This window comes from Desmodus rotundus, chromosome 9 (assembly GCF_022682495.2).
Source record: "Desmodus rotundus isolate HL8 chromosome 9, HLdesRot8A.1, whole genome shotgun sequence".
NCBI lineage: Eukaryota > Metazoa > Chordata > Mammalia > Chiroptera > Phyllostomidae > Desmodus > Desmodus rotundus.
In genome coordinates, this window is record NC_071395.1 from 27,478,980 (window position 1) to 27,498,156 (window position 19,177).

Consider the following 19,177-nt stretch of genomic DNA (forward strand, 5'->3'; position numbering starts at 1 on the left):
GCATCTTGGCGACAGAACAGCTATTAATATATTTTTCATTACCTGAGGAGAAAAGCAAAGAATATAAGTACTTTTATCCCCATTATAAATAGATAGGAAACTGGGGCTTAAACTGGTGTTTGCACCAAAGTAGACAGTTACTAAATGACAGTGCCAGGATGTGCTGATTTGGCCACCCTGCTACTCATCTCTTTTTGCAGCCTAACTACCACGAGGTGCTGTGTACATGCGTACGCACACACATGCACAAAGCCACGTAAGCAAAAATAATTAAATGTAATTTAGAGACAGCCTAAACAATATGATCTTCATAAGCAAAAAATGTGTAGTTGAGACTAAAGAATAGTTCGATTCCAACAAGAATTTGCTACTTTTCTATGTATAAAATTACCTAGGTCAACGTTGATGTAAGTTTTAGATTCCATTGATAATGATATTTTGTACTCTTCTCATAGCAAAAAATTAAGTGTTGCCAATATCCAGGCCAAGCCAGAAAAAGAAGACTAAAACTCATATCCAATCTAAACTTCAAGTGTAATGGTTATTAGAAATGAACTGGGTCATTGTTTAGTCTCTTTACCTCCCCTTTCTTCTGGAAAGAACATTCTCCACTTGAAGGAACTCTCATTCCTGCCTCAATCCTACTGTGAATTAGAGTAGACTGTCCCTCCCAGACCACAAGCATCGGAGCTGAGGAGGGTTCCTTTGCCCTTCTGGGAGTTCAAAGGTGCTAAAATTGAGACCCCACTGAGGGAGGAGGAGTGGGTCTACATCAAGGAAGACTAAAGCCAACACCTACACAGAAGAGATGAGACACAGAGGATCCACGAATTGTTCCAGGAATACAGCACTCTAGGAACTGGGTCCATCCCCATGGACTTGGAGCTCCCGGGCTCTCTCAGTTCTTTAAGCTCCTGGAGTAATTGTCTAGTAAACCCCCTTTGGGCAAGCTTCACATAGATTTCATTGATCACCAAGAGTCCTAACAAATACAAGGAATGTTTTCAAAACACTGTATTGCAGGAAGACTAATTTTTATTACTTCAAAATCTTTTTTATTGAATAAGTTTGTATAGAATGACACATTTTACTGCATACAATATTTGAAATAGTTGAAGTTTGCAAACTTATAAAATATGAAACAATAAGAATGATTACATTAAATGGTTACATGAAGGTAAACATCAGGGGACATCAGATTTTTAATAGGAAAATACCCTTTGTATGTTGTTAGATTGTAGCTGATTTAATTTCTTATCTTAGTCTTGTGCCATCACAAAAGTGCTTAGTCTTATCACAATAAATGAAGTGAAATTATTTCTGAGGTTGAATCAGAGGGCCACAGAGCTGAACTATGCATACACATATATTACATTAGGACCCTGTGTTCATGAAAATTCACAGAAAAAAACGCAGAAATCTGTGTTCCTCATAGACTGTTGCAGGCAATTTTAATCTGATTCTTCACTGCTGAAGTAAGAGCTGTCACAGTATTTAGCCGTGTAAAGGAATTTGTGAACACCTGGGTTCATCTTCGGTATCCAGTGTCGGGGAACCAGGTATGTTGACAGATTAAATAAATCTACAAATACCTTGTACCTGTCACTGGAAAAAACACATACAGATGTTTTAGATTTGTTGAAATGAAGTATTTAAAACTTTTCATCAAAACATTTCTCAGATAATATTTTGCCATAAATAATTAGCATTCAATATTGTGTATTACATGTGTATATCACATGTATTACATTAAGTGTTATTAGCACTAAGGTTGCTCCATTTTTATTCTGTATCCAAAGTTCATGCCCATAAAACCCTACTAGGTGTTTCATTGATCTTGACCAGGTGGGTTCAGAGTAAAACCTAGTCTCATTATTGTCCTGTTTCTGACCTTTAAAGGACAGTATTCAAAATAATGAATTTAAAGCATCTAGAGTTTTTAGTTGTTCTTTGGATAATATTTGCCACCTGCAAAGTAGCTGCCAAGTAACTGACATAAATAGATTAAAAAATGGAAATGCCATCTTAAGATTCACATTAAATGTTCATCAGAGTGCTTTTAACACTAAAAATTGCTTTTGTGTTTGTTAGTCCATTATTGTAACTGTTGCAGTTTTATAGCAGAAGAGCATTGGCCTGTGAAGTCAAATTTGGATTCAAATCCTGTTCTATCACTTGCAAAACTTTCTGTCAAAAAATCAAAGAAGTTTTTGCCTTTACCTTACAGTGGAACGCAGGTAGTGGTAGCCTGAGGACCCACCAGTGCCAGCTTTGCTGCCCAGCATCCTGTGCACCAGGCATACATGGTTATCTAGGAAAACACACAAATTAAGTCCGTGGATACTTTTCTGCTGTTTGTTCCACAATGTTCTAAAAACAAATGGTCAATAATGATTATTGCTTCTGAGAAAACGGCTCATGCCTTATCGCTTAGCCATATGGAAGGTTCACCTGTGAGAGCTAGATGAGACCAGCAGGTTGCCTGGCACCCCACTTGGTTCAGAATCCTGTTTGTCTCCAGCCATATTTACATTTAGTCTGTGAACACAGTAGGGGAGAGCAGGGCCATAGTACGATTTTAATGAGCTATGGTCATTTTTCTTTACGGGTCTCTTCCTCCATTAAAAAATATTAAAATTATATTTTTAAATTATATTGGCATAAAGATGAATAAGTTACTATTATATAGTGAAACATTTGGACCTAAAATTTATTTTTTTCCTTCTGATTATCAAATAAAATATTTTATGGACCCCCAAAGTTACTGCGGGCTCCAGGCACTGTGCCTTTCTGTATATTGGATAAGTGGACCCTAGGAAAGAATAATTGTCAAGTTGTTTTTTTAACAACTCACACTAAAAAGATGGAAGAAAAGAGTCAGCAGGAAGGAGGGCAGGTGGAGAAAACGGGTAAAGGAACAAGATGGAGGGAGACGAATGATGGGGGCAGGGATGAGGGAGAGGACTTACATCTCCATTTAGTCAAGAGTGTGTCTATGTCCATGAGAGAAGTCAGCAACTGGAAGGGGACCTGGAATCTAGGTTCCTCCCTAAAGGAGAAACAAGAAGAAGAAATTTATTCAAGCAAATCTAGTGTGTTGGGAAGAGCATGACTCTTGAAATCTACTGGCCCTGAAAACAAATGTCAACTTTGCTCTTAGAAGTTGTGGCATCACTGAATTACCCAATCAGTCTTCATTTCTTCATCTCAAAAATGGCAACACTACCCCTCACCTGAGAGCATTTGTGTGAACAGTCTGGACTATTCCGTGTAACATAAATGAAGTAACCGGCCAGAGTCACACCTAACACTGATCCTCATTAATAGGCAGACATATATACTAGCTCAGATTTTCCAGCTAGTATAGTCAAAAACTTTTTCCAAACAAAGATATTAAAACTCAAAAACAAAGACTGCTTTTTATTTCCTCCAAAATATATAAATGTGTAGTATATATCTAATCCTTCAGTACATTTTCTGCTTTGGATACATACACTTGAGTGGCATACATTTAGTAAGAGTTTAGGAAAAGAGTAAAAATGTTTGGTTTATATTGTCATTCTGAACAATTATTTGAGAGGATTACAAATCAAATAAATACAAATTAGTAAAACATCCAGTAAATACAAGGGTTTCTGCGAGTGTGCTACCCATTGTTCTGATTCACCTAATTAATGAAGCATGAAGACGAGCTCTTCCTGTGTATGAAAGAGTACGTGGACTTTCAAAGGACGCCTCAAGTGCATTAAACGGTGAAGGCAATTGGACTTGAAGTTGCTGAGTAAGTAGAATGGCTGTTTCTAAGGTGTTTTCACTTTACCCATTCTTTTTCTCCTTTATAAAACAGGGATAACTCCACAGCATTGTTTAAAGACGGAATGCATTCCATGACCATTTCTGAGGCAGATAGCATGGTGGTCTTTTTGAACACAATATCATGTAATAGTAGAACTTTTTTGTTTAATCTTTGTTGTATTTTCCCCATTACCGTATAGTCCTCTTATCCCCCCTCCCCCCAGCAATCACCACGCTGTTGTCCACGTCCATGAGTCCTTTTTCCTAAAAGAATATTTGATTAATTCGTATGGGTTTTTTTAAACCAACTACAGAGATAAAGTTATACCCTTACTAATTACGAGAGAGAAAACCTCACTTAACCTCACAATGAATGATTTCCTAACTTTCCTCCAAAACTAAATAACTTATTAGAACTACGATTGCAATTTATAGGCCTTATACTTGATACATTGTCTATATCCAATCCTCAGTTTTAACTTCTGCTTCTCTTCCAATTTGCTTTTACCTGTAAAAATATATCATCAAGGCCCCCTGCAGTGCTCTGTACGACAATCGTCTTTCACCTGCAAGACACACAGCAAGTTGTAACTTAATAGGTCATTCAGGGCAGTCGTATTAATTTGTCATCATCACCTTACATCATTGTTGTATGCATTTAGAAAACAATGTAGCTTTTAGGTTAAAATTTTTATCCCTTAGCTTGAATTTGGAAGACTATCATATAAATCATTGTTTTAATATTAGAATTTAAAGGGCAAGTTAAATGTATAAACATATATATACCCTAAATTCTCAAAACCTTTAATACGTTATGAAAGCCATATATATAGAAACTACTTAAATTCCATGATAAAATGTATTTTTCAAGTAAAATAGTATGCTGGCTTTTTAAAAAGTTAAACAAGACTTATTCCAAGTTTCCATGTGAAAGTAGTTTTTAATAATTTACTTAAAATTACTTGAATTACTTAAAATCACTTGATTTCAAGGAGCATAATCATTATGTAAAATTTGTGTTGCTCTATTTGTAAGAAAACAAGATCTTGCTATTCTTTAATGAAATTCTATAGAAAACCAAGGCTGACTACCTCTAAGCTTACAGAATTTCACACTAATTTCATATATTGCTATGTCTTATACTTGCACTATAAAAATTAATTTTTACTTCTATTCTATCTTTTCCCAAAAGATTTATAGGTACTTTAGAATAAAAGTTACAAATAAAAATGAACACAAGAGTTTCAAACAGAACAAAGAAAGGAGTTAAATAATAAAAGTATTTTGATTATAATGGTCAATTAGTTTCAAAAACTAATAGCTCAAATTAATTATGCCAGAAGTCTAAATATGTGTTTTTCTTGGTCAGCTTGAGAAACATTTAATTGGCCAAGCCACCCTCGCCCCTCCAATGGGTTATTCCTTCCCTCTCTTAATGCTACTGTAGTATTTCCAATGACATGATTGTCTTACTCCTGCCCCTGTTAGGCTATGAACTACGTGAAAAAACATTTTCAGTGTATCTTGGTATCCCTCACATCTGACATATTATGAAAGTTTCTCCCAATGTCTTTGTGATAAACTGGGCACTTAAACCTGTAAATATAGTAGATAATATTAACCAAGTCTTGTTTCTCTAAGTGAAATACCAATTTTCCAAATACCAAGTGGGGTTTAATCTTTTAATGTCACAGTAGTAAAGTGTCGGAAACAACCCTTAGAATAAAATACCTACCTTTACTAAGGAGATGCTCGTGGCGTTTCTCATCAAATAAGGAGAGTAACACATCTTTTTGTTTCTGAAATTCAGCTATTTGCTCCTCTTTTTCCTCTGACTCTTTTTTAGTCTTGGGGGAAAATACTGCATTAGTATTTTCATGAGAAAGAGTAGATTCTAATTTTAGAAAACATTGCATGTGAGAAGTAGATTTGCCAGATGCAGAAAGGTTGTACTTGGAATATTTACCATTTCATCTAATATTAGAACTTGGAAATTATGGCTTATGAGAAGGAATCTTCTCCACAGCCACTAGTTCTATCCTTCTATTTTAGTCTAAGTGATCTGTTAATCTCAAATATTCTTTTCATGGATTCAAGAGGACATAACTGGATACAAGTGATCAGTAATGATCTACTTTTTGGCAGAAATTATTTAACACAGTAAGTAAGGTAATTCCACTTAGGAAAAGTTAAGAATTCCTAGTCAGGAAAATTAGAAACACAACTGAGACTCTATGTTCAGTATTAAATTCTGTAAATATAATTTCGCAGCTATTATTTCACCCTAATATTTTATTCATTTTACATCTATTGATTGACTTAAGAAAATTCCTTTCTGCCTATAGCACATGTTCTACTTACAACTCAGTTAAGTTGGAGCAAAAATCAGTTGGCCCAATTATCTTCAATTCCTCAGAAAAACCAAACTGTTTGGTAAAAACTTGTATGCATACTGTTGCCAATTAAATATTCATTTTTAAGCAAATGTTATGCTCAGGTGATCAATAAAATTATGAGCAAAAATTGAGTCCCCTGATATTATGCAATATATTACCTTGTGGGAATAAGACATGGAACAAATAACAACCTGAGCATTAAGTTGTGACCATAAACACACAATGGTATATAGGAGCAGAATAGTGCCATGAAAAATTATAGCAGTAAAGAGGTCAAGAAAGACCTTCCTGAAGAAGTTTTCCTTGAGCCAAGACTTGAAGAATGAAAAGGAATTATCAGGGGAAGACTATTCCAAGCCCAGGAAATAAGATAGAAAAGGATACGGTGGTAAATTCAAAATAACTAAGTTTAGCTTAAAGAAACTTTAGTATGATTGGTGCACATGAGATCATGAAATGCCTTGAAGATTATGTTAAAGATTTTTATGGTTATGCTGAAAAAAATGAGAAGATATCAAAGAGTTTCAATCAAAGGAAAAATGTGAGTAGAACTGCATTTTGAAAAGATCACTCAAACCGCAGTATGGGGAGTAAATTGAAATGGAGCCATACTGGGGAACCTTGTAAAATAGTTGAAAGACTATGACGTTAGTCCAGGTGGAAAACATTGAAAATCTGCACTTGATGGGTGGTGGTAGATTAAATGGAGATACTTGAGAGCTATTGAGTAGGTTAAGTCAATAGCATGTCGTGATAACTTGAAGAAGTGCTTGGGAAAGAAGAAGTTGCCAAGGACCAATTGTATGTGTCTGACTTCATAAACTGACTTCAGTTTATAGGAGAAAAACTTGGAGAAGACCAAGTTGATATTAGAGTGGATGGAAGCAAATTTTTTGAAGTTTTTTTTTAATTAGTGTGTTTTTGAGAGGACCAAGAGCAATATAAATTAAGATGTTAAATATATGATCTGAAATGTAAGGAGATATCTATGCTATAGGTAAGTGTTTAGGAATCATTGGTGTATAAGTAGATATTGAAGCAGTGGGTATAACTGAGTTCATCTAGTGAAATAGCTCAGAGAAAGGATACAAATCTGTAAGCTAATGTACCTTGGGAAATCCCTCCATTTATCCGTCTGACTGATAAAAATGAGCCAGTAAAGGAGGCAGAGAAATAGGGACCAGAGAATTAGATGAAGACAGAATACTGTGTACCAAATCCAAGGTGGGGAAGGGTCAGTGCTTAAGAAAGATTAAGTAGTCATTAGTATTGAATGTCACTGTTTGCTCAAGAAAAGTGAAGATAAAAAACATCTATTGGATTTATGTACATGGAGGTCATTTGTGAATCATAGGGCAAGGAGACAGACTGGATCATGTTGAAGATTAGATGAGAAAGAAAGAAAATTATGCTAACTACTGTTCTAAAACACTTTACAAATATTAATCTAATACTCATAATAACCCTGTGAAGAAGATACTCTTATTTTCTATTTTATCAATGATGAAAACGAAGCAAAGAGAAGTTGCAGAAGACATTCAATGTCACACGATTAAGAAATGGAGGTGAAACTTGAACCTGTGCAGTGTGACTTCAAAGTCCTTGCATTAAGTACTACCTGAAACAGCCTCTCAAGACATAGAATTAAAACAACGCTTCAACATATTCGGTCATGAAGAAAGGAGGAAGCCTGTGATTTGAAGGACATGATGAATCAATAGTATTTTCTTAAGTGAGAAACGACATTGTCTGAGAACCACTAGGAAAAACCCAGAATATAGAGCTAAGGGAAAATTCTATAATTCCATAGAGTTGGTTGACAGTTCTTTTGTGAGCCAACTTCTATATAGAATTGGTCATAATCTGAAATTTTCAATAGAAATGAAAAAGGTCTATTAATCTCATCTATTTATTAAAGATAAAATCTTGCCCACAATAAAATTAATTTAATTTTTATTGTACGTAAATAAAATTAAATTAACCATGTAATATATTCTAAGCAGATGCATTTATGAGAGAAAAAGAACACAAGAAAAGTGAAAGTTTAAGAAATAAGTAGATAATTATTTTTTAAAATTTTTATTGTTATTCAATTACAGTTGTCTGCATTTTCTCCCCATCCCTCCACCCAATTATTTTTAAAAATTCCCAGTACTTTTGTAGTAAACTTATATTTATGTATGGCATCATAAATACCTGAATCATTGTGAATTCTTCTTCCAGGCCTTTAACAATATTTGTTTCCAACTTTCCCCAGAAGTTAAATCCTTGTGGCTCTAAACCTGGTGTTCTTTCCAGCCATGCCTTAAGTAAACATTATTTTTAAGTGAATATTTTAAATACATAAGATATATTATAACTAGCATTTATGAATTTGAAACAGAAAATTTTCATGGATTTGAGAAATATATGCAATAAGGTTTTTTTGTGTATAAATACTTTCTTTCCCTTCAATTTCTTCATTTAAAAAATAGAAATCTATTATATTTCATCTCTTAATCTTTAAGGAAAACATATCACAGATGTTTACTCTTTATTATAATATATTATCACACATTACAATTTTGTTCTATATACCTATGAACATATGTATATGTTGTTTTGATGAAGTCTCTGGTTTATTCTAAAAATACTTTATGTCTTAGGTTTGGAAGGAAATATAACATGTAATAAATGCAGGAGCATGGTATAATCAACAATTTTGAAACCCACTAACTACTCAATTATTTTAATGCTCTGCAAGACTTTTTAATCTAATCTAAAGAAAACCTAATTCATACATCTCTGTGGATTCTCATTTAACTTATTTTTGGTTTGAAATCAGCTTTCTGATTCTTTTCAACCCTATCTTTATAAGCTGATATATGGCATTATATATATTAACCCAACTCCATAATTCACTAAAATAAAACTTTCATCTGCAAAGAAAAAGTCTCTGTAAATTAAGACAATACAATACTTATTTAATAATTTATTTATGAATAAACAAATTTAAAAATTCTCAAAACTACTATAGGCCCATGGTGGATTAAAATATGAAAGAAAAAATTCTGAAGAGTATATACTCTTAGTAATATACTTTAATTCACAAAAATACACAACTTGTGGGACTATTAGATTGCACAATATTTTTTTAACTTTTTTTTATCGATGTTTGAATACGGTTAACTCCATTTTCCCACCACCACTTTCCCCTACCCTATCCATGGTATTTTGAAGAAATTAAAGCTCATTAGATAATGAACTACATTTAGTTTAAAAATCAGCTAATTAAAATTGCTTAGTAGGGATGTTTAAAAGATTAGATATTAACATATAACCAATTATGTTGATATTTCTAAAATTCTCAAGAGAGTTCTTAATATTTTAATTACTTTAATTAGTTAAATTTACACAATTAAGTCTTTGTATAAATTCTTTCTGTTCTTATTACAATTACTGTGACCAAACTTTGATAGGAGTTATACAATTCTTATCTGGTGGAAGCTAAATTAAAAAGATGTAAGTTAAAGTATAGGAAATGGAGTAGCCAGTGAACTTATACACGTGGCCCATGGACATGAACATAGTGTGGGGATTGCTGGAGGGAGTGGGGGTGCTGGGTAGAGGGGGGCAAAGAGGGGAAAATTAGGACAACTGTAGTAGCATAATCAATAAAATATAATTTTAAAAAATGAAACAAGAAAAATGTATTAAGTTAGACCTTAGAAATAGTATTTGAGCACGTACCTCCACTAGTTGCAGAAGTGTTTTCTCCTGCTCCGACTGAAGGAGCAGTTCATTATCTTCTCCTTTGAAGTTATCACGATAATGTCTTCTGTTGTAAGGTACTCTTGAACTCTGAAGGACACCTATCTTGTTTTCTAATAGTCTGAATTGCAAACTCTGAAAGCCAGACGCTGGAGATAAGTACTCTCTTTTAGATAAATAGGGGAAGAGAAGAGAAAGAAAAAAAATGTGTTGACATTGTAAATCACTGTAATGATTTATCTATCGTGAGAGGCTCTCAGTTTCACTTCCCTAGACACCATCAAGAACACAGACACACAACTAGAGTTGGACCTATGGTTTGGACGTTGCTGAAATAAAGGAAATGAGCTACTCTAACATCCTTGTTGATATCTATCAATCAATTTAAAGTTGAAATGTTTATATAGTTTGTAAAATGTTATGTATGTATACTAAGTTTTTTCTTAAAGATGGGTGGACATGGAACAATATTTTTTTCAATAGTACTAAAAAGATTATTTACAATTTATAAATATTCAATCCCTCCTAAATCTTACACTTCTAAATATTATTAATGATGTCACTACCTACAACTATTATGATCACCAATGAGACAAGTGAAATGAAGGGGATGTTCCAGAGGGCAAAAGAGGCGATCAAAATGCTACTACTCCTACCCTATACAGCCACCTCTTTATTAGCATCCTTCATCTAATTGGTACCAAGACTATAATTTTTAAAATCAACCACAAAGGAATTCTATTACATTTCCTTTGATTGTCAAACATGTTGGACTGCATATTACACTGTGAAATGCACCTAATGTCCTAGGAAAATCTACTTTCAAGTTTGGTATATACAAAAGCTTTTTCTGATAAAACTTCGGCTGCCTAAAAATGTAGAGCTGAACTTTATAAATCAATCCATAGCTTATTCTGACAATTTCACTGAAATCCTTCGTTACATATCACTCCAGTTTCTCTTCTATTTTTAGTTTTTAATTTTTTAGAAATTTAGTTAGATGAGATATATAAGCCATTTTAGCCATTTTGATAAGTGGCCTCGAATTCTTTTTGGGTAAAATCATGGCACAAAGATAAATTGAAATTAATTGATCATATTATATTTTTATGTAAAATTAAATGATGAAATGTTTTAATAACTCCTCAAATGGTTTGTGATTAGGACTCCCGGTACTCATAGTGACAAGTATCAGTAGAACAGACTCCTCTTGTCACACAACACACAAGTTCTCTTTTGACCCCATGACACTGAGAAGGTCAGCCCCACTGTATTATCACAAAGCCGCAGGGGCACACCTGAAGTCATTGAAGTCCAAGGCCGTCATCGTCTCCAGAACAGAAAACTGCTGTACCAGCAGTTTAAGGATCACCACCACTCGATGCATTCGTGTAACAACCTTAAGCATATTCCTCTCGTCCCTGACCTGATGGGTAAGAAATAAAACACTGAGTAATCCATGCTAGATTTTAGAAGATAAAAAATAGTCTACAAACAGTACATTCCTATTAATTTTATCTTATTTCAAAAAGGAACGTCGGAATGAAAATTTGCCATAAGTAGGAGGGGTGACTCCAAAATAACAGGAATTATCCTCTGGAGGGCTGGCCCTTTGCAGTGTAGGCTTCCCCTGCTAGGTGAGTGTTCTAGGAACCCATCTGTGTCAGTGTGCCAGCTGGAATTGATGTGAGAGGCTGCGTTCGGCTTCAGTGAATGTTTTTTGAAGACTCTTTCAAAGCATTTGCCCGTTTTATGATGGGTGATTTATTGAGCGCACCTGCCCACATGGTGCTGAGTGTTCAGCGGTTTTTGATCAAAAAATGCCATGACCCCGGTGCCCTACCCTCCCTACTCACCTGATCTCACCCAAAGCAGCTGGTTTTTGTTTTTCTAGATTAAAAAAAAAAGTCCTCAAAGGGAAACGTTTTGCTGTCTTGGAAGAGGTGAAACAAAACAGCAGAAGCACTAAAAGGCATCAAAATTGCTCAGTTCCAAAATTGTCTTGAGCAGTGAAAAAAAAATCTCAGTGGGTGTCTTGCATCAAATGGAGAGCACTTGGAAGGTGACTGAATTTAAACATGTAAGAATGCATGCACACTTTTTTATAAATAAATTCTGGGTTTTTTGGATCCCCCCTCCTATGTATATGTTGAATTAATGGTAACCGGATTGTGTGCAGGGGATGTCTGCAAAATTAGAATCATTTTTCTTTCTTTAAAAATAGGAAATTACATGGAAGCAAGTTAGGAGCAAATTCCGGAACGCAAAACCCACTAATTTTAAACCAATTTTCCTGTAAATTTGCATGGAGGAACAAAGATCAAGGTGACATGGAAAGGTAAGGTGAGGATTAAGCAACACCTGGGTAAATCTGCTCTTTCCAGAGGGCCTAGTTGCCATTGACATAAAAGGGAACTGTATTAACATGTAAAGAAGAGCATTGTCTGGCTGTTCTCCCTGTCCCAACCCCTCCTGGGCAGGGGCTTCCTGGTAGAGCACCTGAGGCCATGCCCTGTGTCTGGGGGGCTATGGGAGCAGGAAGCAGGGTGGGAGGCGGCAAGTGCAGTTCAGATTTCTGCCATCACCCAAACCTCCGCTGTTCTCCCACTCTGGTCCTCCTTGCCTTTTTCTTCATTGCCCTCCCCTCCTCCTCAGCTCTTCTCTCTTTTTCTTCCTCTTGCTACTCTTTTCCTACCTCCTCCTTCTCTTCCTGTTTGCTTTCCCCATTATTGTTCCTCTCTTCCCCTAACAAATATTCATTAGAAATACAATTCTGGTACTTAGTAATTAAAGGCTGTATATTAGCTATTCTGCAATCTACCATCATCTAAAACAACTATTCTTCAGGGAAAAGAAAAAGGGGGGTTTCTAAACAAGGGGCTTGAAACTGAAATTTGAAAGGAACCTAACTGCCTGGCCTTATATACTTAGCTCTCACCTATAAGTGGAACCTAATCAACAAAAGAAACCAGCAAGCAAAATATAACCAGAAACATGAAAATTAAGAACAAACTGACAATGGCCAGAGGAGAGGTAGGTGGGGATAATGGGGGGAGGGGGAAGGGGGAAGGGTTTTCAGGAACAACTATATAGGACACATGGACAAAACCAAGTGGGGGTGGGATCAGGGGTGGGGAGTGGGGTTGGCTGGGGTCAGGGGAGAGTGGTGGGGGTAAAATGGAGACAACTGTACTTGAACAACAATTAAATTTTAAAAAACAGTAAATATATCCTCGGGTGGGGATTAAAAAAATTTTTAAATTTAAAAAAAAGGAAAGAACCTGAATGCAATGTGGAGCTCAGGGTAGAGATGGCACTGGGAAAATATGACTACGCTCTTGCCCACTGAAAAGCCTTTTTTCACTAATAATTTCATCATTTGGTGTTAATTTTTTTTCATTAATAATATTTTCTACATTCTCTAAAAAGAGTATGAAATCAATGTTATGACAATAACTTACAAGACCATTCTGAAAGATCTCACGAACAGAATCTAATTCCCAGAGGATTTGCTTAAACCAGAGTTCATAAGCTGCAATGAGAAAACCATTGTCAGTTGGAAAATTCTGGGAGTCCCTTTGACCATAATTATATAAAAGACATGGCTAATATAATACATTGAAAGAAATAAAAATGTAATTTAAAAATTAATAAATATCAATATAGCCCTTTTTATGCTATAACCAAATATCAGTGATAAACTTACAATAGCTCCCTTTTATTGAATGTTTTAATATGTCATGTGTATTATTTATATGCTTTATAGTTGTTATTATTACACTGATTTCTCTCAACAAATATATTATTTAAGTCTTTCAGGATATAGCACATGATCTAATTCTACCTTCCCATTGGAAGATGGAGGTATGTAGAGAAGCAAAAGTGACGTCCAACTTTATGTATAAGCTGAAAATTCAATATTTATTAACCTAATGTATTTGACAAAGTTTGGGTTCTGGGAACTTAGCATATTATGGGAGGATAAGCATACATGAACAGTCAAATCTAAAATGTTGTCTTACTCATCTATTTCCCTTAGTACTTATCACAGTGTTGGGGTTAGCGTTAGGGTTAAGGATCTAAATATTTTGGGGTCACAGACCTCTTTAAGATATATATTAACAAAATTCTGCATACAACTTCAAAGAGTTCAGGGACTTTCTAAACTCCCAAAGTTATGGACTCCTACATTAAAAACCACTGACCATGTTAGCACCACCACTGCCACCAACCTGGAACAGCCACCAACCATTATTCCTTCCCAAAGTGACCTTCTGGGGGACCTTGACCTCAGTCCCCCAATCAATGTGCCACAGAATCCCCCATGTAGGTGGGAGCAGTGGATCTCTTGAGAGGAGGACTGGATAGTCTGCTTGGAGGTGACCTTGGCCGGGGCATTGGAGGAAGTCTGGCAGTGGGACAATCCTTCATTATGTCATCAGTGCCTGCAACCTTTGCTCCTTAATCAATAAGGAGCAAAGGAGCAATCTGTGGCCAGCAGTGGTCTGAATGATCGATTTGAACTCTCTACAGGGGTAGGCATGGCACCTGTTGGAAATGTGGCTCCTAAGGCTGTCTGGCTGCCTACAGTAAAGGCTAAAGGTTTGGAAATTTCTGAAACATTTACTCATCCCCAAGGGCACATCTATATGGAAATGGATTTCCCAACAAAGCTCTGCAGCACATGAGACTTTGCTGTCGGCTTAACAAGAATGGCTCTGGTATCATCCCCAGCACTCCTCTGGCCAAACATACACCACTGACGACAAACCAGAGCATTGATGTCTCCCTGCCTCTCAAACCCTTGGGCCCAGTCATGAACATGGAACCTCTGAATAACCTGCAGGTGGCTGTGAAAAACAATAGACGTCTCCTATATCCTACTCCATGTGCTTTCTGTACATGGCAGCAAAATGGAAAGCTAGGTCTTCCTTGCAACATGGAAGAATATTCCCAATAAGGATGAACTTCAGTTTCAGTTTAAGGAATGTTGTTAAAACGCTGACCCTATTTCCAGCAAGTCACAAAACAACAACGATTGCCAAGAGGATTTTGGAAGGATAGGGCGTGTTGTGTCAACCTCTGACGTCCACTTAATGGCCTTTGGATCTTGGCTCAGCTACATATCCAGCCAGGAAACCCCAAGTGGACGCTGTTGCTGAAGCGCAGAGCTGCTGAAGTCTCTCAGTACAACTATCAGGTCTACAACAGCATTTTGAAAAACTAGTTGATGGTCCAGTGCCACCCTGTGATCAGTTCAAATCAGGAACTCTTTACTGGAAGAAACTGTAGAATCTGAGCCCAAATATACTGAGGCCACCCACCAAGGTAGAGACGAGTATCACCTGTGCTAACATCAGGGCACAACCTGTTGGATAGTTTTAGCTTCTTGTGAACATTTGTAACCACGACTCCATCACTTTGCCCCTCTTGCCACCTGCTGCTGCTGTCTGTCCTTACTTGTGGGCTTCTCTATACTGTGCCAGTGGCTGGCACTTTTTAATGCAATTTGACACATTGTAATTGAGAGCTCATTTCAAAAGCAGAAAAAGACAAAAATATTAAAACAAGGAAAAGTGTCATTGAAACATGAAAAAGAAACAAAACAGTGCCCAGAGGTTTTAAGTCTAAAGAGGATAAACACACATTTTAGGCAAAATTTCCATTTCTATTAAATGCCAGATTTATATGGGAGTATGTAAAGTCACAATAAATTTGAGCGATGTATTTCTTGAAAGCAGTTTTCTAAAGTTCCAAGTTGAAAAATAATAACATACTAGCTTGAAAATTCTTTGTCAATTCCAAGATAAATGTCTTCTTGGATTTCGGACAAAGCTTAAAAATTCAACCTGATCCAATTAGCAGTGAAGGAACATAAAGAAGACTTTCAAATCCCAGTAGGAGGTTCTGCGAGAACTTATCTGACAGGAAAATGTCTTGAGCAGTTTTAACAAAGCAGATTCCTTGGGCTTTCACCATTTTACAGTTAAAATAATTGTAGGTTCCTCATTATTGATGCAAAATGCTTGTGGAATAGTTATTGTCCAAACTTTTGTGCCACTTACCTTGATGAGTTATGATGAAAAGGTGTTCGTCGTGGATTTTATTTCCTTTTATTTCACTTTGAAGCTCCTGTGCCTTCAAAATTTTTTCCAACTTTAAACAAAAAAATTAAAAACCTGATTTTGTATAAACTTCCAGTTATAAGATAAAGAAGTTATGGGGATCCAATTTATAACATAGTGATTATATATAGTTAGCAACACTATTATATACTTGAAAGTTGCTAAAAGAGCAGGTCTTAAATGTTGTCACCACACCCCAAACAATGGTAATGATGTGACGTAGTAGACATGTCAGCTCAATGCTGCACTGATAATCATATTGAAATACATAAAGGTATCAAATCAGCAAGTTGTATACCTGAAACTTGCACAATGTTATATATTAATCGCATTGCAATAAAACTAAAAAAAATGAGTGACTGTTTTTAAAATTGCAAAACTCGGTTTTATCAACTTTAATATGAAATAGAATACAGTACTGAAATACTAACCCAAATTCTCAAATTCTCAGACTCCGTCTATTTTCTTATAAATAATTAGTGAATCTTCTCATAAATAGTGAGTTGAATTTGTGGCTTTTATTTTTTTCTGAAGAATTTTGTATTTGGTAGGATCTATTATAACAAATGCTATTATACTCATTGAGAAGCCATAGTTCTTCCATCTCTTGAAAAGGTGTGATAAAAGCTTGATAACTTACTTAGCTGACTCTGAAACTTCCATTCCTCTATTCTCTTAGAAAGCCTATTCTAAGAAGATCTTAACATTCTTTATCAGCTCATCCTGAGAACTACATTGATGAAGGCATCAAGAGCTCTAATCATTTCACTTCTTAAACAATATGGAAGACAAACAGGCTAAAATTTACCCCAGAATAATCTCCAATACCTCATTTGTATCATCCCTCTTTTATTTATTAATCATGTCAAGAAAATATTTGCCTTAAAAATTTCTACTTTATAAAGAGATTTAAAAGAGAATTTTTTTTCTGGAATCATTTGGGATTTAGTGACCTTGTCGTACTTATACAAGTTGTACAATGCTTTCCAGTTATCTACACTAATTTGATCATTTATATTCTTCCACCCAGATTCTACATTTGTTGCCTTTACTGAAGAGATTAATTTTCATATGAGGCTTTTGAATTGTTTGAACAAAAATTGAAAAGCATAAATTTCTATGAAAAAGGTATTATTAGGTCCTGAAAACTATTTGGTGACTGAGAAAAAAAAGACAACAAAACACCCAACAATGGAAGCTAAATACTGTAAGATAATCCGCCACTTACATGAAGATAATTCCCATAGATAAGTCCTCCTTTGCTGGCTTTATTTATACCAGTTTGTGATTCATCTTCTTCACTGCCTTCTAAAGATAGTTTTTCAAAAGAATGCCTGCAGATTAAATAAGTGATGGGAAAAAATAGATCTTGAGAAAACCCAGTAACTGATAATATGAGTGATTAAAATTCTCTTATTGCTAATTATTTAAAAAGAGATTATTAAACAAGGGAATGAGGGAGACAGTTTTCAATGCTCTTAAAATTTGGAAACTTAAGTGTTCATACTTGGCATTTCTAAGAGCCTAACTATATTTTGAATAGAGATAAATACTTACCTAAGGCCATTTCTTAAAAACGGGCAGCCACTCATGGTGAAAACACTCTGAGAAGCACTGAGGTGTGGCTCTAGATGGATGGCATATCATTGACCTTTGCAAATGTTCTACTGCTGCCTTTTATTTATCCTGCTCATCCTGAACCTGCCAATCAGCTGTGTCCTTTCAGCTAGGCTCTCATTTCAATTGGTTCATAAGTTGAACCTCTGTAAACTTCAGAATGGATTCACGCTGGGGACAATTTGTTTGCCAGAATAGTTGAGTAGTCTGCCAAACTGAATCACTTGACCAGTTCCGTTTTTGTATCCAAAATAACAAATATTAAATAAATCAATAGAAGCCAAGTTAAAAAAAAAAAACATAACTATTCTACTCCCAGGACACATTTGGCATAGTATTAAGACATGTAAGATGATGAGGTTGTAAAAAAACAAATATTTATTCTTAGTCTCAGATTAGAATATTCTTATAAGTCCTAAGCAAAAAACTGAACTTGAATGTCTCTGGGGAAAGTAAATCAGTATAGAACAGGGTCAGGGTACATGCTCAGACCCTATTTCCATCCCACCTTCACAGGACTTCTGGCCCAAATCTCATCTCATACTCAGCAGCAGGCTGCTATATTGTATTGGAACTTACTGGACAGTTTACAGTTCACCTGTAGCATCCCAAATACAGGGCGCTGGGAGTCATCCACATTGGGATGCTTGGTCTCTAGATAGCTTAAAAACAATAATAATGTGTCCACAGTTTCAGACAATGTTAGTGATAAAATATGCTTCCTGGAAAACATTATTCATTGGTCTAAGTTCTACTGAGGCACCTTGATCCAGGGCAGAAGCCCTGTCACCCTGTCCTTAGTGTACCACTACTAAGAACCTAGAGACAGCATTCCTCATGATTTGACCCTTTAAAATGATTGATTCATGTCTAATCTACCAAAGTCCTTAAAAGCCAGAAACTTTGTCTCTAGTCTTGGCTCTACCACTAATGGTGTGACATAAAAAAATGATGTAACTTCCATACATATCAACTTCCTCACTCAAAAAGTATATAAAAGTGCTTAAAATTGATTGTAATTTCAAAGATCATCATCCACTCCAACATCCTGATTTTATGACTCTAAAATAAATTATGATGTTTAATATAGTTTTACAGAAGAGTAAACAACACAAAAGTGCTATGTTCTAGGTAAACTGGGAAATCATCAAAACCACACCCTAGATCCCTCATATCCCCTTTGGGTTTTTACAGAACCTTCCAGCAATTACTTACTGTAAGGGAACTCACGTTAGAGACGCAATATGGCTCCAGAAGCAAGGCATCTGGGAGATGGTGAATTCTCTGTGACTGTTGAACTCTGGGAATGTTTGCCTCTCTGCAACCTCACACTTGGCTGACTACCCAGAAAATCAGGATGTTGCCTAAAGACAAATCGCATGCCCCAAGGAAGGAGGTTAATGAATGTATAAAATGTAATAACTTCCTGATGTTATTTTTTAACTTGTTTATTAATTTAATGAGATATTGTTTTCTCCAGAGGTCTACACAACT

General features: G+C 35.6%; 1 protein-coding gene across 1 annotated transcript; it reads right to left on the minus strand.

Moving 5' to 3' along the window:
• Window positions 1-1,032: 1,032 nt before the first annotated feature.
• TDO2 (tryptophan 2,3-dioxygenase) lies at window positions 1,033-17,766 on the minus strand. Its single transcript, XM_024569252.4, has 12 exons — window positions 17,624-17,766; window positions 17,295-17,400; window positions 16,007-16,097; window positions 13,403-13,473; window positions 11,240-11,367; window positions 9,921-10,107; window positions 8,388-8,495; window positions 5,531-5,642; window positions 4,304-4,361; window positions 2,970-3,049; window positions 2,221-2,311; window positions 1,033-1,605 (listed from the first exon to the last, which is right to left on the minus strand). Exons 1-12 carry the CDS (start codon window positions 17,656-17,658, stop codon window positions 1,452-1,454), a joined length of 1,221 nt encoding a protein of 406 aa, XP_024425020.1. The 5' UTR covers window positions 17,659-17,766; the 3' UTR covers window positions 1,033-1,451.
• Between the last annotated feature and the right edge of the window lie 1,411 nt (window positions 17,767-19,177).